This window comes from Drosophila virilis, chromosome 3 (assembly GCF_030788295.1).
Source record: "Drosophila virilis strain 15010-1051.87 chromosome 3, Dvir_AGI_RSII-ME, whole genome shotgun sequence".
NCBI classification, from domain to species: domain Eukaryota; kingdom Metazoa; phylum Arthropoda; class Insecta; order Diptera; family Drosophilidae; genus Drosophila; species Drosophila virilis.
The window spans coordinates 21507700-21526116 of record NC_091545.1 but is presented as its reverse complement, the minus strand read 5'-3'; the positions used below and the strand labels follow the sequence as shown (position 1 = coordinate 21526116).

At 41.8% G+C, this 18417-nt stretch overlaps 8 protein-coding genes across 12 annotated transcripts; 2 read left to right on the top strand and 6 right to left on the bottom strand.

Moving 5' to 3' along the window:
• Positions 1 to 83: 83 nt before the first annotated feature.
• ClC-c (chloride channel protein 3) lies at positions 84 to 5080 on the bottom strand. 2 transcript variants are annotated; one of them, XM_032434381.2, is made up of 10 exons: positions 5012 to 5080; positions 4566 to 4630; positions 3901 to 4195; positions 3178 to 3344; positions 2916 to 3119; positions 2228 to 2860; positions 1948 to 2165; positions 1164 to 1888; positions 893 to 1106; positions 84 to 834 (listed from the first exon to the last, which is right to left on the bottom strand). In XM_032434381.2, exons 2-10 carry the CDS (start codon positions 4572 to 4574, stop codon positions 744 to 746), a joined length of 2556 nt encoding a protein of 851 aa, XP_032290272.1. In that variant the 5' UTR covers positions 4575 to 4630; positions 5012 to 5080; the 3' UTR covers positions 84 to 743. The 2 variants fall into 2 exon arrangements, with proteins under 2 accessions (XP_032290272.1, XP_032290270.1); XM_032434379.2 differs by having other exon boundaries at positions 4566 to 5060.
• A 590-nt stretch (positions 5081 to 5670) lies between these two features.
• On the top strand, positions 5671 to 7624 carry Tasp1 (Taspase 1). The gene is made up of 3 exons (XM_002048144.4): positions 5671 to 5847; positions 5907 to 6877; positions 6969 to 7624. The coding sequence occupies exons 1-3, from the start codon at positions 5820 to 5822 to the stop codon at positions 7050 to 7052; spliced, it is 1083 nt and encodes a 360-aa protein (XP_002048180.1). The 5' UTR covers positions 5671 to 5819; the 3' UTR covers positions 7053 to 7624.
• A 29-nt stretch (positions 7625 to 7653) lies between these two features.
• Positions 7654 to 9439, bottom strand: LOC6622845 (uncharacterized). The gene is made up of 3 exons (XM_002048143.4): positions 9249 to 9439; positions 8883 to 9193; positions 7654 to 8825 (listed from the first exon to the last, which is right to left on the bottom strand). Exons 1-3 carry the CDS (start codon positions 9388 to 9390, stop codon positions 7824 to 7826), a joined length of 1455 nt encoding a protein of 484 aa, XP_002048179.1. The 5' UTR covers positions 9391 to 9439; the 3' UTR covers positions 7654 to 7823.
• A 1044-nt stretch (positions 9440 to 10483) lies between these two features.
• On the bottom strand, positions 10484 to 11599 carry LOC6622902 (uncharacterized). Its single transcript, XM_002048142.4, has 3 exons — positions 11278 to 11599; positions 10912 to 11222; positions 10484 to 10854 (listed from the first exon to the last, which is right to left on the bottom strand). Exons 1-3 carry the CDS (start codon positions 11417 to 11419, stop codon positions 10552 to 10554), a joined length of 756 nt encoding a protein of 251 aa, XP_002048178.1. The 5' UTR covers positions 11420 to 11599; the 3' UTR covers positions 10484 to 10551.
• A 400-nt stretch (positions 11600 to 11999) lies between these two features.
• On the bottom strand, positions 12000 to 13594 carry ARY (Aldo-keto reductase on Y). Its single transcript, XM_002048141.4, has 5 exons — positions 13421 to 13594; positions 13195 to 13362; positions 12961 to 13130; positions 12557 to 12899; positions 12000 to 12498 (listed from the first exon to the last, which is right to left on the bottom strand). Exons 1-5 carry the CDS (start codon positions 13592 to 13594, stop codon positions 12196 to 12198), a joined length of 1158 nt encoding a protein of 385 aa, XP_002048177.1. The 3' UTR covers positions 12000 to 12195.
• Positions 13595 to 13728: 134 nt separating this feature from the next.
• Positions 13729 to 15185, bottom strand: LOC6622261 (1,5-anhydro-D-fructose reductase). Of its 2 annotated transcripts, none has more exons than XM_032434689.2 (4): positions 15026 to 15185; positions 14774 to 14941; positions 14197 to 14712; positions 13729 to 14032 (listed from the first exon to the last, which is right to left on the bottom strand). In XM_032434689.2, exons 1-4 carry the CDS (start codon positions 15095 to 15097, stop codon positions 13949 to 13951), a joined length of 840 nt encoding a protein of 279 aa, XP_032290580.1. In that variant the 5' UTR covers positions 15098 to 15185; the 3' UTR covers positions 13729 to 13948. The 2 variants fall into 2 exon arrangements, with proteins under 2 accessions (XP_032290580.1, XP_002048176.1); XM_002048140.4 differs by having other exon boundaries at positions 13729 to 14013; positions 15026 to 15184.
• Positions 15186 to 15665: 480 nt separating this feature from the next.
• Positions 15666 to 16559, top strand: LOC6622320 (kxDL motif-containing protein CG10681). The gene is made up of 2 exons (XM_002048139.4): positions 15666 to 15896; positions 16002 to 16559. Exons 1-2 carry the CDS (start codon positions 15673 to 15675, stop codon positions 16471 to 16473), a joined length of 696 nt encoding a protein of 231 aa, XP_002048175.2. The 5' UTR covers positions 15666 to 15672; the 3' UTR covers positions 16474 to 16559.
• Positions 16474 to 18380, bottom strand: LOC6622459 (EARP-interacting protein homolog). Of its 3 annotated transcripts, none has more exons than XM_032434688.1 (3): positions 18157 to 18380; positions 17610 to 17818; positions 16474 to 17546 (listed from the first exon to the last, which is right to left on the bottom strand). In XM_032434688.1, exons 2-3 carry the CDS (start codon positions 17778 to 17780, stop codon positions 16575 to 16577), a joined length of 1143 nt encoding a protein of 380 aa, XP_032290579.1. In that variant the 5' UTR covers positions 17781 to 17818; positions 18157 to 18380; the 3' UTR covers positions 16474 to 16574. The 3 variants fall into 3 exon arrangements, with proteins under 3 accessions (XP_032290579.1, XP_002048174.1, XP_032290578.1); XM_002048138.4 differs by having other exon boundaries at positions 17610 to 17815; positions 18119 to 18189; XM_032434687.2 differs by having other exon boundaries at positions 18119 to 18159.
• Between the last annotated feature and the right edge of the window lie 37 nt (positions 18381 to 18417).

Below are 18417 nucleotides of genomic sequence, written 5' to 3'. Positions count from 1 at the left end.
ATAGCTGCGCTTACGTTTATTCATGGTTTCATCATCTTTTAATGCTGCTATTTACACGAGTTTAGATTAAAATTTCACAGATCTCTAACAAAACACAATATTTTGATATATGTATTTATATAATATATATGTAAATATGAATTTTAAATAAAATGCAAAACAAAGAACTTTCATCTTAATTTTCTTTCAGTTAAAAACATTCCACTCACTCCATTGCCTGTGCCGCCAGCTTAAAAATTGCTCGATTTCCGTACATACTTTTACATAAAAAAACTTTTCTTAGTCCAAACACTCATTCAATACGCGCGTGATGTACATAGGTATATAAAAATAACATGGGCATTTATAATTAAAATATATGTAGAAAATAGAAAATATTATTTTGAATACGTTTACAATGACATAATTACAAAGCAGAAATTAATGAATATGTTGCAATCATTTGCACTTGTTTTCAATAAATTATACAATTAACATTAACGAGACAAACATGTATGTGTATTATTATATCCCTATTAATATATACTATACATATATATGTATATGTAGTAGTACTGCACACAATTCTGCTAAATCTCTCACGCTCGACGCTCAGATCGTAAATTTACTAATCACTATTCTCGTGCTCAACTTTCGGCTTAATCATATACAATTTTGTTGGTTTTGCGATAGTACAGGTAATAATAATAATAATAATAATAACTAAGCATCTGCCTAGCTGCTGATTGGCTAATAAATTCAACTTAATTGAAGAGCACAGTATTGGGATCTTCATTATCCATTTGTTTAACATGGCGGAGAACATCCTTTTTCGTTATAACGCCCAACAAGCGACTGCAAACAGTTAATATGTTTAGAGAAAATATTTGCACACATACTATTATCATATTACCCATTATGTGTGACAAGCGTTTGACGCAGACCCAATTTGCGGAACATGTCGACGACAGTTTCCATGGGCGTTTGATCTGTCACTGTGATAGGCGCCATGTCGAGTATCTTCTTTAGTTTAAGTGGTGATGGGCCCAGATTTTGTGTGGGTGTCGTGGACGTAAATAATACTATTGAATTACTGTTAATGCCCTCGATTAGACGCTTTGCGTTACCTGCCCATAAAAGTAGAATTAAGTATAACGATTTTTATGAAAAAGCCATTCACTCACCAATAGCCAAATTAAGATCCCTGCGCAGCACAAAGCCAACTAGATATTGATTTTCTCTAGACACCACAACAGGATAGCCGTTGTGCTCGGTCTCCTTAAGTAGATTTTCAACATCGTCCACCGTCATGGAATCCTGTGTGATGACATTTAATGTTTCATTTCGTTTGGGTTGCATGACATCTGCCGCAAGCGTTGTATGTGCAAATTCCTCTTTGCTGTCGAGAAATGGGTAGCCATTTAACGCAATATGCGCATCATATATTCCCTGTCGGCCCAGAGCATCGCCCACCCACTTGGAGGCCATGGCAGCCGCCATCAGTGGTACAATATAGCGCACGCCACCAGTCAGCTCGAACATGATGACAACCAGGGAGACAGTCATGCGCGTTACGCCCCCGAGAACAGCAGCAGCGCCAACAACTGCATACAAACCGGGTGTAATCAGATTGCTGTCGGCACACTCTCCGGTAAAGAACCAAATGTTGGGATAACTATACGCAAACTGCTCCACGCCGATACCAACAATGCGTCCCATAATTGCGCCCAACAAAAGGGATGGTATAAACAGACCCGAAGGCACCTTAATGCCAAATGTAAAAATTGTCAGGGCCAGTTTAAGTATAAATGTCAAAACGAGCAGCCAAATGGAACGATAGACGCCGGGACCTGGTTCAGTCACCTCGATAAAGCTGGTGCCTGTGCTGATGTTCATTCGCTTGTAGTCACTATAGCATAATTAGCAAGATTAGTTAACTTAGGATAATCTAATAACTATTATACGCACCACAAGGGATTGGTGAGATCCCCAGACGAGCACTTGCTAACCAATAGAAAGATCAGTTCGTTCATGTTCATGCGCGTGAAGGGATTCGGATAACAGATTACACCAGTGACCAGTGTGACAAACAGAACTTCACTAACAGGATATTGACCCAACTTGCTAAACTTTCTGTAGCGGCACCACCACAAATTTGCCTTAATAAAGAATGTTCCAATGACACCCTAAAAAGATAATAGAAGTTAAGTATAACAACATACAGATAATGCTCTAGTGTGCTACTTACTCCCATGATTCCCAGAAAGACGAACGGAATCAGCTCAAAGAATATCCAAGGCTTGTTGTATTCTACAAAGAATAGCACGGAATGCTCATTGCCAAATGGTGTCAGTGAGCGTAGAACAAAAGCTGCAATGAGCGCACAGAAGAACGAACGCCACAGTGTCTTCAGTGGGAAATAATAGGACACCTCCTCCAAAGAGAAGAGCACTCCGCCAATGGGCGCGCCAAAAGCCACCGAGACGCCAGCGGCAGATGCTGCAGATAGAATTTCACGCTTTTTGGCCTCGTTTCGTCCATATTTGGGAAACAGATGCGAAAATATATTGCCAATACAGCTGGCAATATGCACCATGGGTCCCTCCTTGCCTAGCGTCAAACCTGCCGACACAGAGAGCATCAAGCCCACCGATTTAATCAGCAGTGTCCATTTTCCCAAATAGCCGCGTATAATAAAGCCTGACAATATAGTCTTAATCTCCGGTATGCCAGATCCGCAGGCGTACGGGGCAAACATGCGCACCAGCGACGCGCTCAGTGAAGCAAACAGCAATGCCCATAAAATGTACCAAATATATGAGATGATGTACGGTCCCGTGCCAGTGCGACTGAGCCCAAGGATCTCGGGCCATGTTTTCCACTAAAATAAAAGTTATCAGGTGATATAATTATGTAATTTTTAAATGAAAACTCACCGTGGAGCAGTTACCCTCCTCAAAGACAGATTGCTTAGCTGGATAGCAGCATTGCTCGCGATTAAACCAAAACGCGGTCGGGCATATGCCGTGCTTCAGATCCGACATCCAGCTGGCACCTATATCAACCATGCCCGCCACACAACCCGCTGCTATGCCCACAAGTAGAACGCATAGCCAACCGGAGCCAGCATCAATGGCTCCCTGTGAATAAAAACAAGCATTAGTTTAGAGCGCAATAAGCTATTTCCATGTGGCTTACCTTGATCAAATCCCAAAACGAATCCTGCCGCTTTTTGACTATATAACGATGCCGCATACGATCGCGAGCGATATCACGTTGCCAGTCGATGGTGTGGAAATCTTCGTACTGCCCAATTCCAGGTATGTCATCCTGTACGTCCGAGGAGCCATAGAACGAAAGTGCTCCTAAAGCGGTGTACATGAGCGCAAAATAAATAATACTCTCATTTAGATTGTTTATCAATTGGGTACATTTTGAATTGGACGACTGTATGACCGTTAAAGCATATTCGGATCTTGATCAGCGGCTGTAAACTATTTATAATTAGTATTTTATGCGACAGGTGAATGTGAATACAGAATACAAATCAAATTTTTACAATTTAAAATTGATTTTTCAATTCCTAAAATTGAAGACTTCATCGAAAAGCTGTCTCATAAAAAGTATTGCTTATCGACATGCGAACCCACGGCTCGCAATTAAATGATATTCGTATTATACTGGGAATTATGCACATGTCTGTCTACTATTTAAATGTACATGAATTAAATGAAAACGAGTAGCAGCCCGCATATACATACAGACACGCATGTGTTTAATAAAAGCAATAAACGCAAGTACAGCTACACAGTCACAATTGATGTGACGTCGCCGGCCGCGAGCTCGTGAGTAAGATTAACAAATCAAGGCACACACTCGTATAGATATGTTGTGTTGAAATAGCTGCGCTTGGCCACTCACCGTCCATGGGATCTCCGAAGGCGCTGTGAGTTGGCACATGTTGATGCTGATGATGGTGTATTGTTCGCTGACTTGGCGCAAAGTCGCGTTCCGTATCCGATTCGGTGGCAGTCTCGCGACGATAGCCGCCAGCCCCAACGATCAGTTCGCCTGGACTGGAGCGTGGCGTGATGTCTATCATATCCTCATCGTCTGTGGCTGCAGTCAGTGATGTGGTTGCTGCCGCATAGGATAGTTTGGAATGTGGCGCCAGCGGATGATCACCCTCTCCGCTTCCTGTGCTATGGCCATTTGACTGTGAAATTATAGAGTACAGCGATAAGTCAGGCTATTAGGCTATATCGATAAATTGTGCTGGGCTCGCGTTTAGCATGAACATTATTCCAGCCATGAACAAAGCTTGGGCAACATAATAGATCTTTGTTTACCCACTGATACTGATAAGATTAAGTGGCATTTTCGGCTCCGTGCATGGGCAAAGGGCAGGGCCAAGCGTAAAGGCGGCTGCTCAGCTGTTTAGCTGAGACACCCACGTAGACACTTTTACAAAGCCATTTCCGCCCCTCAAATGTGCCAAATAATTTATGTATGAGCACATATTTCGTATGCAGTTCGCTCGAGCTCGTATCAAATATCATATAGGTTGATACTCTAGTATTACGTACCTTTTTCATGACTGTTTGATATGCGGTTATGTAGTTGTTGCCTTCCGCTGCAGCCTCTCTGCTACCTTTTAATGGGAGTGTGTCCATTTTTATTAATACGTAGGTACTTATTAAATGCGTGTTTTAAAGACTCGCGCAGTAGATTAATGTGGGATAACTTGCTGAAAAATCTGTTGACTTTTTGCGTTGCAATATTGCAGTTGTTTTTCCTTTCTTTTACATATTTTAATTGGTATTAGTGTATAACAAGTGCAGCCAGACGTCACACACAATAAACACAAATACACAAACAGTTGTTCGGATTGGACAAACAATCACTTTCTTCACATTTCACTTGCACTTGCTTTGTATAATGGATCTTGAAATTGTTTAGAGACATGGGTACATATCTCAAGTACTATTTCATACTACAGAGGTTAATTACATTTTTAAATTAAAAATCTTACTCTTTTTATTTGCAAATACTTAGTTTTTGCAAAAATCACGGTCACAAATGTATGTGGCCAGGAACGGCAAATACTTAAAATACCACATTTTATTCAACTAAAAATACCAAACTATCGTAAAAAACGATATCTGCGCAACCGAACGAGTTATTACATCAATATTAATTTTCAAAAGTTATTTAAATTAAAAATTAAGACTTTAAATAGATGCAAATGTACGGATAGGTACATATATATAAACGTCAAATACATACGCACGTACAGCTGTGCCCACTACTACATACATACAAACATATTAGCATTAATAAATACTTTTACACAAACACACACACTATATTATCACTTCACTTTACAGCAGGGCATGAAGACCTGCAAGTCCTACTTAAATTCATGAGAATCGCGGAGGAGGGCAACATTTGAAAATACGTATTTTATAAGGAGGAGTTACTAATTATGTGATTTAAGCTGCACTAAGAGTAAGATAACATAAATACATACAGACACCAATGCATATTTATTCATATAACAACTTGCAATCAACAGTTTTTCGTCCATTCAATCAACGACATATAACAAGTTTTGGATACCCCTAATGCTCTTTTAGACCAGTATTGTAAAGCACATTCCTCAGTATTTTTAGTACATTCATAATAGAATCAGTATTTTAGCGCATTTAGCAAACGGTCGTTGCAGTCTCAGCTTCCAAATTTGTTTAAACAAACAAATACTAAAATAGCATTCGTCCGTCGTAAACAAAGGCCGCAAACGCAAGTGCATTTGGCGTTAGCAGCAACAACACAACAACAACATGGCTGGTTTCGTAGCGGTGCATACTGGTTCGTTTTGATTGATGATGTGTTTTTATTTATGAGTTTAACACGCATATTCCTCTCAGGAGCTGGAAATTGCATCGACGAAACGAAATACCAGCGTGTCATCAAAGAGGCATGCATACGAGCTACAGAAATCCTACGAAACGGCGGCAGCGCCATCGATGCCTGCGAGGCAGCTATAATGCGATTGGAGAACTGTGGCCATACAAACGCCGGCTTTGGTTCCAATCTATGCTTGGACGGCTCAGTGCAGTGCGATGCAGCCATCATGAGCGGCACCACGCTCAATTTTGGGGCATGCACCAATGTAAGCCGCGTCAAGAATCCCATTCAGCTAGCGCGTCGGATTTGTGACGGCCAGTCGGATCAACAGCCACTGGAACGCATACCGCCGATGGTTCTGGCAGCCAGTGGGGCAGAGCAGTTTGCTGAACAAATGGGCTGTGCAATGGTCGATCCCAACGTGCTGATCTCATCAAAAGCGAAATTCCATTATAATCATTATAAGAGCAAATACGATATAGTTGTCGGCAACAGCAAGGCCGTTGAAGAGCCAGTGCCCGAGCCAAGCAACGAGGTGGAGTTAACGGCCGCACTGGACACCGTCGGCGCTGTGTGCGTTGATGGCTCCGGCAATACTGCTGCCGGCTGCAGTTCCGGTGGCATTCTACTCAAAGTACCAGGTCGCGTGGGCCAGGCAGCGACCTACGGCGCCGGCTGTTGGGCCACGGATACCGATGAATTGGCCATTGCTACGTGCACGACGGGCAATGGTGAGTATCTGATGAAAACGCTGCTCGCCCGAGAGATATGCAATGGCGCCTTTGGCAGCGATTGTGCTGTAACCAGTCTGCACAAAACATTTAAGCAGAAGTTCCTGGACTCTCCGCTGTTGCCGCAGCAGCAGGATCTCTATGCCGGTGCACTGACATTGCTCTACTATCCGAAACAGAGCTGCGGCGAGGTGATGTGGAGTCATACAACCCAATCGTTCTGTGTCGGCTACATGGCCACAACGCAGAAAGTGCCAAAGGTCTGTACCAGCAGGCATCAGCAATCCATCATTTTGCTTCTCTAAATAATCCTATATGTACATTCAATAATGTGGTCGTTTCTATTTGCAGTTTGTACACTCTCCGCTGCCCACGTATAGTGTGCCAGGCAGATCGTGCGTCGTCAATGGCCATAATTTCCATTTGCGCATTTAGTTGTGGCCAGCCAAATAGACTCAGTCACAGCCGCCTTAACGGCCTCTGCCACAGACCGCAGACTACAGCCACAGCCTCCTGCTCGTCGTCATTCAGTGTCAGCTTTGCAGTTTTCTGCAATTCATTTGATTTAATATTTAATTGCCGCGACAATCGCTGCCAGCGAAGGCGCGCCGCCCAGCCAGGTTGCAGCATTACAAACAACAACAACGACAACATTTCATATTGCTTTTGTCTCGATGAAATATTAAGAATCATTAAATAAGAACTTTTCATTGTATAGCGCTCATGTATGTACATATGTCTATATTTATGTGTGCGTGTGTGTGGCCATGCCGCACAACTAGCAATAAAATAAGATTATTTTCTATGTATGTAAAAACTTAAACTGAGGCACAACGCATCTGCCCGCGCCATAAATCAGCCGACAGTGGTCGAAAACGTGAATATCGTATTCTAATCACATATTTAGAAATTATGACGTACGCAATTATATGCATGCATATATGTAGACACATTTTCTATTGGCGTTTAAGGCCGAGAGAATTGAGAACTTAACCCATTCTTTTTGCTGACACATAAAATTGTATTACCATGGAAATTACCAATATACTAAGAATTTTAATTGTTACTCGATCATACATGTAAGATATTTAAAATTTAATCAATATATTTGGAGCAGTATTTATTATTGTTACAAAAATAATATAAATCTGAATGATTTTAGTTATAAGAAAGGTTTCAAACTTGCTTTAACTGCTAGTTAAATAACTAGGTCGGAGTGTTGGTCTCGCCACTTGGATTAGCCGTTGTGACGGTTTCACCAGCCGTAATGTCACTTGTAACATCCGTTGTGACGGTTTCACCAGCCGTAGTGACAGTTGAAACATCCGTTGTGACGGTTTCACCAGCCGTAGTGGCAGTTGTAACAGCCGTTGTGCCCGTTTCACCAGCCGTAATGTCACTTGTAACATCCGTTGTGACGGTTTCACCAGCCGTAGTGCCAGTTGTAACAGCCGTAGATTCAGTTGGATCAGCCGTAGTCTGAGTTGAATCAGCCGTAGTGCCAGTTGTAACAGCCGTTGTGCCCGTTTCACCAGCCGTAATGTCACTTGTAACATCCGTTGTGACGGTTTCACCAGCCGTAGTGCCAGTTGTAACAGCCGTAGATTCAGTTGGAACAGCCGTAGTCTGAGTTGAATCAGCCGTAGTGCCAGTTGTAACAGCCGTTGTGCCCGTTTCACCAGCCGTAATGTCACTTGTTACATCCGTTGTGACGGTTTCACCAGCCGTAGTGCCTGTTGTAACAGCCGTAGATTCAGTTGGAACAGCCGTAGTCTGAGTTGAATCAGCCGTAGTGCCAGTTGTAACAGCCGTTGTGCCCGTTTCACCAGCCGTAGTGTCAGCTGGAACGGCCGTGGAGTCAGTTGTAGTGTCAGGTATAGCAGTAGTCACAGGTGGAACAGTTGAAGGGATGGGACAACTAGTTGGCTTAGTGGCCACACAATTTCTTTTGTAAATGTCAAAGTACGGCGTGGAGGATGGGCATGTTCTTGTCAAGGTTACCCAATCGGCGCTGGTAAGACTGTTCCGCTGGCAGTATACGGCGGACTTGCATGTCGTATCGGCATAAGCATAGAAAAACAATGTGGTCACTCCACTTGATTCCCTCGCGCAGATGGCTACTCGGTCAGCTGGACTGATCGTTGGGGCTGGCGCCGCAGTTGTTGTGGTGTATACAACATCCTCACTGCAGGTGGGCGACTTTTTCAACTATGGAATATTCCTATAAAATACCGTAAGCAATAATATCCATAAAGGGGTACTCACAAAGTCCGCCGCACACTGTGGCACACAGACGGACAGGTCTGTTAATCCAATGTCAGCCATACATATCTCATCATCTTCGCAATTAACTACGGCCGATATTTTTCCATTAATACAACGTCCAGCTTGATTCTTGCTGACACAGGTGTACTTTTGATTAGTGGAGCAAACCCCGCAGCCACTGGAGCCGCTGCCACACACATTTACTAAGTCGGGGAGTTCCTCGAGTTCAGTTTTCTTCACGCATATGGAATCGGCATTGGTGCAAACGAAGCCCTCATCGCATTCAATCTCATTTCCATATTTGTTACCACCTGAATAAAATCGGATTATCAGCAAATGTCCTTTCAAATATGCTTTTCCACTTACCAAAGCAATTGTAATATGAGGTCTCCGTGACGCAGAGCGCATCGTTTCCGCTCTGACAAACTCCGCACTTGGGCTCATCCGCTTCTTGCGCCACAGCACAGCCCAAGGCTAGAATAGCTACTATTGCCCACAATCTGATCATTTTTCGAGCTTTCAATTTGGCTGCATATCACGAACTGTTTCGAGCTATCCCACTAGGTTAGCTTATATACTCAAATGATAGCCTTCAGTTTGTATTGCTACGATTTGGTTTATGGGTCCTGTCATTATAATGATTGTTGACTCGTCAAATGGACCATAAAGCATAACAACGACAGATTGTAAAAATTATACGACCAAAGTTCCCTGTCTTTTTCCCAAGAATACAGAAATACTTAGCTTATCTTTATCAATGGCCATCTCTTTTTATCTCTACTGGCGAAATATTAAGTATTTAAGAGCTTAAGAGTTGAAGACAACCGAGCTATACCCATTCACGGCCCAATATGATACATTTTTTAAGATATATACAGCTTCCCGATTCGTCACGCCTCTGTAGCGGGAGCAGGCGATATATGTATTTGGATAGATCTGTAGAGCTCAGCAGCTGTATTAAGTGCAAAGTTAGAATTCAAATTTATACAGATATATATTGCCTTTTATATATATATACTCTCTTCACTCTGCTAGCCAGTATATAAAATAAAATAAAGCCAATTGTGATTAATACAGGAAACCTCTTTGAGCCCAGCAAATCTTAAGTAATACAATCCTTAAAGCAACTTATTGCTTGTTAACAAATATGTAGCGCATACAAGAAGACATCTCCGACCCCATAGTATATATATAAATATAAATATCCTTGATCAGTACAAACAGACATGTCGATATAGCCATGTCCATCGATCAGGTTTCATGTTAACTACTTTCTCAGATCATAGGCCCGTCTATCCGCTGTTAAAGGAGAGTCCGAGACGTTTGTATTCTAGATTCTGTCTAAAGGACCTGACCTGACCTGGCCTAATCCAGGCAAAGCTATTTAATCTTCCACGTGCCGAACTTAGCCATTCTTTCGTATTTCAAATGTATTTATTTACAAATACGCTCCCACGTTTAATTACTGCATCAAATCAATCAGATACCGAATTCATAACAAATTTAAACATTACATTTTTAATAAGTATTTAATTTTGTATATTTTGATGAATATGTGAATCGTTTTTCAAGAACTTTTGTTATAGAAATCGACTTAAAGCTTCATGAATTAAATAGCAAATGTTTATTGAATAGCAAATGTTTATGGGACTGAAATTTCTTATTGGGACTATTGGGGACAACTAGCCGGCTTGGTAGCCACGCAATTTTTGGTGCGCGTATCGAAGTACGGCGTGGAGGATGGGCATGTTCTTGTCAAGGTTACCCAATCGGCGCTGGTAAGACTGTTCCGCTGGCAGTATACGGCGGACTTGCATGACGTATCGGCATAAGCATAGAAAAACAATGTGGTCACTCCACTTGATTCCCTCGCGCAGATGGCTACTCGGTCAGCTGGACTGATTGTTGTGGCTGGCGCCGCAGTGGTTGTGGAGTAGCTAACATCCTCACTGCAGGTGGGCGACTTTTTGAACTGCAAACATTTTATATAAAATTCCGCAAGCAAAGAACTTTCTTAAGAGCTACTTACATAATCCGCCGCACACTGTGGCACACAGACGGAAACATCTGTTAATCCAATGTCAGCCACACATATCTCATTCTCTTTGCAATTAACTACGGCGGATATTTTGCCATTAATACAACGTCCAGCTTGATTATTGCTGACACAGGTGTACTTTTGATTAGTGGAGCAAACCCCGCAGCCACTGGAGCCGCTGCCACACACATTTACTAAGTCAGGGAGTTCCTCGAGTTCAGTTTTCTTCACGCATATGGAATCGGCATTGGTGCAAACGAAGCCCTCATCGCATTCAATCTCATTTCCATATTTGTTACCACCTGAATAAAATCGGATTATCAGCAAATGTCTTTTCAAATATGCTTTTCCACTTACCAAAGCAATTGTAATATGAGGTCTCCGTGACGCAGAGCGCATCGTTTCCGCTCTGACAAACTCCGCACTTGGGCTCATCCGCTTCTTGCGCCACAGCACAGCCCAAAGCTAGAATAGCTACTATTGCCCACAATCTGATCATATTGCGCCTGTATATCACGAACTGATTTGAAATCTCTCACTTAGCTGCTTTATATATGCCCTGTGGTGCGGTTTACGGGCCGTCATTATAATTATAATGATTGTTGACTCGTCAGATGGGCCATAAAGCACTATCGAAGCATTATTTTCGGCCAAGCATAAGAACGCGAAATTATAAAAGTAAGGATGTAATTGACACCCAAGTTGCAGGTCTTTTTGGCTTATCTTTATCTACAGTCATGTCTTTATAATCTTTACTGACAAATTATTAAACAATGATAAACTGCAGAAGGTCAGTTCAGCTTGTTTTTAATTTTTCATTAACTTTGAATATTGTATAGGGTATATCAGACCTTTATACAGGATAACTCCTTCCCTGCAAGTGCAAGTTTTGAACGTTTGTCATCCTAATCCTGTATATTTAATATCGACCAAGATTTATATAGTGCGGGGAAATGGATGCGCTGCTTTTATAGATCCGCGCAAACTCCATTGCTGTTTGACGCTTCAAATGTTTTAAATGATTCAAGCAACTGATGTGCAAGAAAAACTTAGTTACACATTAAACTAAAAGCTCAATAGTTGGCGGTTTCGAGGATCGTTTCACATTATTGTGATACTAACCCCTGATTATCTTAGGTATATACATAAACAAATGTAAATGCATACACTACAAAAATATTTCATTCTTTCGCTTCTTGACACCACTTTTATCTTCCACAATAAATTTTTAGATAAACATGTGATTGCAGTTTGTTGCTTGTCCCATTCATGTATCTACTCAACCGGTGGTTCAGCTTCTTCACCTTCAGCGGGCTCTGCTGGCGGTATCGTTACCCTCTTTGGGGGTATTTCCTCCTGCTCAAACTCTTCAGGCTGTTGCTCTCGCTCCTCCTCTCTCTCGAACGGATAGAAAGTATGGTCCTTGACTTCATCAAATTTAACTAATCGGTCCTTAGGCTTAATGCCACGCAAGGCGCGCGTATCTACTTCGTTTAGCTGGAAATCAAATATGTTTAGATTCTGCTTAATGTGTAGAGGATTGCCGGCTTTGGGTATGGGAACAACACCATAGTCAACCTAATAAGAGATTTAAAATTATACTCTCTATGGATATGGGCTGTAATTTGGCACTTACCAAGTAGCGGAGCACTATTTGTGCCGCAGTACGCTTGTACTTCTTCACGAGACGTCTCATTCCCTCGGAGAAGAAGTAAATTGGAGAGTGCATCTCACGGTCCGGCTGACCAAGCGGCGCATAGGCCGTAACAACGATGCCGTTGTAGCGGCAGTAGTCGACCAGGTCCTTTTGCATGAAGCCCGGCCAAATCTCCACCTGATTCACAACCGGCTTTGATGAGCTGCACTGTATGATGCGTTGCACCTGCTCCATATTAAAGTTTGAGACACCAATGCTGCGCACCATTCCTAGCTTGACAAGCTCCTCCATGGCATGCCAAGTATCAATGTAATCGACGTCGCTTTGGATAAAATTGGAAATTAAAACGTTTCAATCCCCAACCAACATTACGGGTGACCTACCTCGTTTGAACTTTATTGCCGTCCATTGGCTGAAGAATCTCATCACACATGTGCTTATAGCCCACTGGAAAGTGCATAAGATAGAGGTCTATATAATCGAAGCCGAGGGCTTCCAGCTGCTTTTCACATATACGGCGCACGTCTCGCGGGTCATGGTGCGTATTCCAAAGCTGTAAGTGGAGAAGGATAAATGAAATTAAAAGAGATTCTCAGAGAAAGACGACGACGACTTACCTTGGTAGTGAGAAATATGTTCTCCCTAGAGACATTCCCCATTTGTATTTGCGTTCGAATCGCCTCGCCCACCTCCTTTTCGTTTTCATAGCAAAACGCCGTGTCGAAGTGTCTAAAGCCTGTCTCCACAGCGCAGTGGATGGCAGTCAAGCATTGATAGCCTTTCATCTGCAATGTAAGGGAACAAGCTTTAAGGAACTGATTGGTTTGTACTCGCAATACTTGCCTTATAGGTTCCAAATCCCAGTACAGGCATTTCGTAGCCGCTGCTCAGCTTGATCTTTGGGGCCATCAGCAGGGCCTTAACACCGCAAACAGGCTTGTCGCCCAGTATGAGGGCCACCCTTGAGTTGTCTTCTTCATCGTCGTCACATGTGGTCAAACAGCGTGCCGATATCATTACGAATATGTTCTCATATAAAAACAAGCGAACTTCTATATACAATATTTGAAATTTATTTGATTACCAATTTTGATCCCAAAACGAATAAATAACGTGCTTTCAAACAGCTTAAACTAAATCAAAAAAGAAAATTTTAACCATTGAAAAGCAGATGCTAATTGCAATCTATATTTAACACATTAATAATTATTTACATGTGCACTGGCTAAGCTTTTGCTTTAAAACTCAATGGCAAATGGATAGTACTTGTGATTTTGACCCTTGATCAAATTCAAAGGCACCATTCGTTCGCCCGTGTTATAGCCATCCAGCACAGACTTCTCATCCTCGGTCAGCTGAAAGTCAAAGATGTTAAAGTTCTCGGTTATGCGACCGGCATTGGATGACTTCGGAATGGGTAAAACACCCAGCTCCACCTGTAACAAGACATTCAAGCTGTTAGGAATACGGCTTCGAATCTTGTGCCCTGCACAAATGTGCTAATGTCAAGACCGAAAGCTGTACTACTCATAGCCAAAGCTTTTTATATGACTTTGAAAGTCTATAAATATACCCTTTCCCAAGACTGCTAGACCAGGAAAGTTAAGATCTGCACTCACCAAATAGCGCAGTACAATTTGTGGCGGCGTCTTGTTATATTTTTCAGCTATAGCCTTCACTTTGGGAGCATACAGAAACTCTGGCTTCTGTTCGTCCGGTTTGGGTTTGCCAAGTGGCGTGTACGCAGTTAAAGTGACTCCGTGCTGTTTGCAAAATGCGGCCAGTTGCTTCTGGTTAATCGCTGGTGAGCACTCTACCTGATTGGTGACCGGCTTGATCTCACAATTGTTTATCACACGCAACAGCTGTTCGCTGTTGAAGTTAGACACCCCGATGCTGCGTACAAGACCAATTTTTACTAGCTGCTCCATGGCCTTGTAGGTGTCCAAGTAGTCAACATCGCTCAGCTGAAGCACCCCGTTCTCGTCTTTCGGCATCAGCGTTTCCTCATCGATATACTTGTAGCCCACCGGCATGTGCATTAAATACAGATCTATATAGTCCAAGCCAAAGTTGCATAGTTGCTTGCGGCACGCAGCCTCTACGTGCTTGGGATCATGATGTATGTTCCAGAGCTAGAAGAGTACCAATGATAGATGTGTGGAAAATGTCTCCAATTCCATTTCAACATCTTACTTTTGTCACTAGGAAAATATCTTCACGCTTGACCACACCCTCAGCAATCTTATCGCGAATGGCTTTGCCCACCTCCGCCTCGTTTTGGTAGAAATAGGCGGTGTCTATATGCCGATATCCGATGTCAATGGCGTGCTTTACAGCTAGTTCGCCCTCATTGTTCTTCGACTGCAAGTCAAAATAATTTTAGTGCAGCTCTTATATTTATATATATATATATATAATATATATTTATATATAATAAGAACTTACATTATATGTACCCAAACCTAAGATGGGCATTTCGTAGCCATTGTTCAATTTGACAGTCGGTGCCGGCTTCATAGCTAGTTAATGGTTTTGAGGCGAATGATATAAAAACAGTCGGTTAATTGTTTGACAAGCAAATTTACTCAAAGTGTGGCCACCCAATACACGTAACATTTGTTAAAATGTTATTAATAGAGGGCACTAACTTTTTACATTAACCGGCGTTGTAATGCATCTGTTAAAAATTAATCTTAATGGCTTAGCGCATTTAAAAAAAAGTCGCATTTTGTAAAAATTAAGAATCTTTTATTTGATTTAATTTTGGCAACACTAACAAGTGACAGCTATGCTTGAAGGCTAAATGACTTTCTTTTATATTTATTGGTAACTATTTATATGCAGCAGTAAATTAATTATGGAGTAAATAATAATTTACTGCACAATATAAAGAAATAATAATATGAAAAAAGACATATATGTAATGTACGTATTTACTATGATAATTTAAAGTATAATAACAATTGTGCCGCCGATGTCACAGTAAATTCGAAATCACATGAAATCGTGATTTCAAATGTTAGTCGCGATGTATCGTTAACATTTTTAGTAAGTGTTATCGATTGCAAATATTACAATGCAGGAATACATGCATGTTTATGTTTTGTTTTATGAGTATCCCAGAGTTTGCCAACTCGATGTCCGAGATTAAAATTACGGATGCAATGGACGACAACGCGGATACTACACCAGATTTAGAGTCCTTCAATGGCTTTGGTTTTAACAATTGTACACCTGCCGAAGCATTTATTCAAGGCCTTTCAGGAATGGTAAATCAGAGTGATGTTGAGACCATGATACGAGCACAAAAACAAATGTGAGTAGACAACAATGAAAGTATTTGGTGGGCATGCAAGTAACTGCATTCCTGCTGGAAATCAAAATGATGTCACAATGAATGAATAACGTTTACAACTTTCAGGCTACAACGGTTTGAGAAGACGAATGAAATGCTGCTCAATTGCAATGCCTTGTCCCAAAGTCGTTTAAAGAACGCAAATGAAGAATTTAAACGACACGTTAAATTGCTGAGTGAAATGAAAAAAGATCTGGATTACATATTTCGTAAAGTGCGCATTATTAAGCAGAAACTACAACAGCAATATCCCGCGATATATGCAGAAGTCCAGCCTCAGCGAAGCAGCTTAGCCGAAGAGGCGGAAGATGAAACTGAAAGTGCGAAGCCTGCGCAGCTGGTGGAAACAGCAGAGGCGAAGCCGGCCGTCGAGCAAACATCCAAGAAAAGCGGAGCCACAATCGAGTATGTGCAAATGCAGGAGGCCATCGAAAATGGAACAGTCGAGATCGAAAATGAACTCATAAAACGTGTGTGTTCCGTGGAGACTGCAAATCCTAATGATTCATCCGATTGTACGTCAGAGGACACTGGCTAATCATTAGTTCATAATTAGATTTATTTAACCTAAAGCCTAGTAATGTATTTGTGTATACAGTATTTATAAAAACTAGTGGAATATTATGTATAAGGAATAAGTTAGAAAATTATTTGGTACTTATATTGTTTCGGTACTTTTGAGATTATAACGCGTCCATCATAGCTCAACGATGCAAAAATCCAAGGATCAACGTTACTCCATTCTGCACAGTACACAGAATCTTCATGCTGGTCGAAGGTCTGCAGTAAGCCATCTGACAGGACTTTGTGCCGTTCCTGTGAGCCGGCTGCAATCGCCTCGCCAGATTCAGTACCCGGAGCTTCTGAGCTAACCGAGCCGGCACAGGTCAGAAGCACCTTGCAATCACTTGAACTGGATAGTATTAATTGATCATGAAATGTGTTAAACCGCACAGACCAGACCCAATGCGAATGATCGCTGCGCTCAAAAACTGGAGCCTTTACCATGCGACAGTCCCATACTTTAAGGCACCCATCGTCGCCACCGGTCACCAGATGACACTGTTTATTTGGATTGCAGTCCAGGTCGCGAACAAACTGTCCGTGTGCGTCCTCTATGCTCCAAGCGCAGTGTTGAGTGTCGCGTACATCGTATGCACGGACGCTAGTATCGTGCAAGGCCAAAAATTGATGTCCCTGATGATGATGCGACCATTTGCCAGTGGTAAATGGTGACATGTGCTTTGCTCCGCTGCTGCTGCTACTCACTTCGGCCACCACGCGAGTGGATGCCTCCGCGCGTTGCATGACTGCCAATTTATTGCCAACGACACAAGCTAGAGTCTGCTCTTGACTGGGATGAAATTCAACCGTCTTAACGCGTTCACCCAATTCGGCAGTGTCCAACACCTCAATTTTTGCCCAAGGTATATATTCACTTTTAATCGGCTCATCAGCGGCATCCTTTGGCCCGTCAGCCGGCAACGTTAAGAGTGCCGCCTGGGACAGCACCTGTGCCCCCTTCTGAACGTTATACACGGTTACCAGCAAACGCGCATCGTTCGGACAACTGTTCAGCTTCCAAACCTCACCCAGTGCATGTTCGAAAATCTATTAGGATTAACTAAATATATAAGTAAATGTATAAGCTGCTAATACGATATTTACGCTCACTTTTGACTGTATGGTGCCCTGCTCCTCATCATATTGCAGCAGGTGCAACTGATTGGTGGGCTTCAAAGAGTTTGTAGCTATAAAAAAGCACACATCGTTGCCCTCGCCGTACTGCGGCGTAAGAGCACGCGCCTGTAATTCTAATCCATAAATCAAGCTGTTTTCCTCCATTTAAAACGCTTGCAGTAAAGCAATTCTTATTGGAACTACTGAAAGCAACAACAAAATTAAAGAAATTAAAATAATAACAGGCAATCTAGCTTAGATACATTCATCTAAGCTAAGATATACTTTCGCTTGGCCCTAAATATTTGACGCATCATATAGTAACATTTTAGCTAATACGATTTTACAGATTTGAGCCAGAATCATTTGTATCCGTTAGATACAAGAATATATTATTCCATATGAAGCAAATTAGGTACCTATAAGTCAAAGCAGCTAGGTGGCATATAATTTTCTAAAATTTACGAAAATTAAAACTTTTCCATTCATAAAAGCCTTCTTACCCAAACACTTAACAATCAAGCAACTCCTGTTTACTTACATTAAGCCAAGTTATTTGTTTAGAGATGAGCGCATAATTCAGAAATATCGCAACACTTGGGGCATAAGAATTAATTTAGCTAAGACAAAGCTAAACGAAAAATAAACATCATCAGCCATCTAGGGCATTTGTAAGTTCATAACAAAAATATACGGCTTATGGATAACCATATGGATTGTTTTATTTTCATTTGTTATACACTTATAGAGTAAGCTATTAGTTATTATTCAGCTGACACAAAATACAACTCTGCGCACGCTC

What these genes read in the sequence shown, in the direction of transcription:
- ARY (XM_002048141.4), bottom strand. Translation starts at nt 13,594, where the DNA reads ATGATATCGGCACGCTGTTTGACCACATGTGACGACGATGAAGAAGAC. An exon ending in GGCAATAAAGTTCAAACGAG is followed by an intron (nt 12,900 to 12,960) that starts GTAGGTCACCCG and finishes TTTTATCCAAAG; the next exon opens with CGACGTCGATTACATTGATA. An exon ending in AAATAGTGCTCCGCTACTTG is followed by an intron (nt 12,499 to 12,556) that starts GTAAGTGCCAAA and finishes ATCTCTTATTAG; the next exon opens with GTTGACTATGGTGTTGTTCC.
- Tasp1 (XM_002048144.4), top strand. Translation starts at nt 5,820, where the DNA reads ATGGCTGGTTTCGTAGCGGTGCATACTG. An exon ending in TTTCGTAGCGGTGCATACTG is followed by an intron (nt 5,848 to 5,906) that starts GTTCGTTTTGAT and finishes TATTCCTCTCAG; the next exon opens with GAGCTGGAAATTGCATCGAC. An exon ending in CAACGCAGAAAGTGCCAAAG is followed by an intron (nt 6,878 to 6,968) that starts GTCTGTACCAGC and finishes TTCTATTTGCAG; the next exon opens with TTTGTACACTCTCCGCTGCC.
- LOC6622845 (XM_002048143.4), bottom strand. Translation starts at nt 9,390, where the DNA reads ATGATCAGATTGTGGGCAATAGTAGCTATTCTAGCCTTGGGCTGTGCT. An exon ending in CTCATATTACAATTGCTTTG is followed by an intron (nt 9,194 to 9,248) that starts GTAAGTGGAAAA and finishes GATTTTATTCAG; the next exon opens with GTGGTAACAAATATGGAAAT. An exon ending in CACAGTGTGCGGCGGACTTT is followed by an intron (nt 8,826 to 8,882) that starts GTGAGTACCCCT and finishes AATATTCCATAG; the next exon opens with TTGAAAAAGTCGCCCACCTG.
- LOC6622261 (XM_002048140.4), bottom strand. Translation starts at nt 15,097, where the DNA reads ATGAAGCCGGCACCGACTGTCAAATTGAACAATGGCTACGAAATGCCC. An exon ending in TAGGTTTGGGTACATATAAT is followed by an intron (nt 14,942 to 15,025) that starts GTAAGTTCTTAT and finishes TTTGACTTGCAG; the next exon opens with TCGAAGAACAATGAGGGCGA. An exon ending in ATATTTTCCTAGTGACAAAA is followed by an intron (nt 14,713 to 14,773) that starts GTAAGATGTTGA and finishes GTACTCTTCTAG; the next exon opens with CTCTGGAACATACATCATGA.
- LOC6622320 (XM_002048139.4), top strand. Translation starts at nt 15,673, where the DNA reads ATGTTTATGTTTTGTTTTATGAGTATCCCAGAGTTTGCCAACTCGATG. An exon ending in ATACGAGCACAAAAACAAAT is followed by an intron (nt 15,897 to 16,001) that starts GTGAGTAGACAA and finishes TACAACTTTCAG; the next exon opens with GCTACAACGGTTTGAGAAGA.
- LOC6622459 (XM_032434688.1), bottom strand. Translation starts at nt 17,780, where the DNA reads ATGGAGGAAAACAGCTTGATTTATGGATTAGAATTACAGGCGCGTGCT. An exon ending in AGGGCACCATACAGTCAAAA is followed by an intron (nt 17,547 to 17,609) that starts GTGAGCGTAAAT and finishes TAATCCTAATAG; the next exon opens with ATTTTCGAACATGCACTGGG.
- LOC6622902 (XM_002048142.4), bottom strand. Translation starts at nt 11,419, where the DNA reads ATGATCAGATTGTGGGCAATAGTAGCTATTCTAGCTTTGGGCTGTGCT. An exon ending in CTCATATTACAATTGCTTTG is followed by an intron (nt 11,223 to 11,277) that starts GTAAGTGGAAAA and finishes GATTTTATTCAG; the next exon opens with GTGGTAACAAATATGGAAAT. An exon ending in CACAGTGTGCGGCGGATTAT is followed by an intron (nt 10,855 to 10,911) that starts GTAAGTAGCTCT and finishes AAATGTTTGCAG; the next exon opens with TTCAAAAAGTCGCCCACCTG.
- ClC-c (XM_032434379.2), bottom strand. Translation starts at nt 4,652, where the DNA reads ATGGACACACTCCCATTAAAAGGTAGCAGAGAGGCTGCAGCGGAAGGC. An exon ending in CTTCGGAGATCCCATGGACG is followed by an intron (nt 3,345 to 3,900) that starts GTGAGTGGCCAA and finishes ACACCGCTTTAG; the next exon opens with GAGCACTTTCGTTCTATGGC. An exon ending in AGGAGGGTAACTGCTCCACG is followed by an intron (nt 2,861 to 2,915) that starts GTGAGTTTTCAT and finishes CTTTTATTTTAG; the next exon opens with TGGAAAACATGGCCCGAGAT.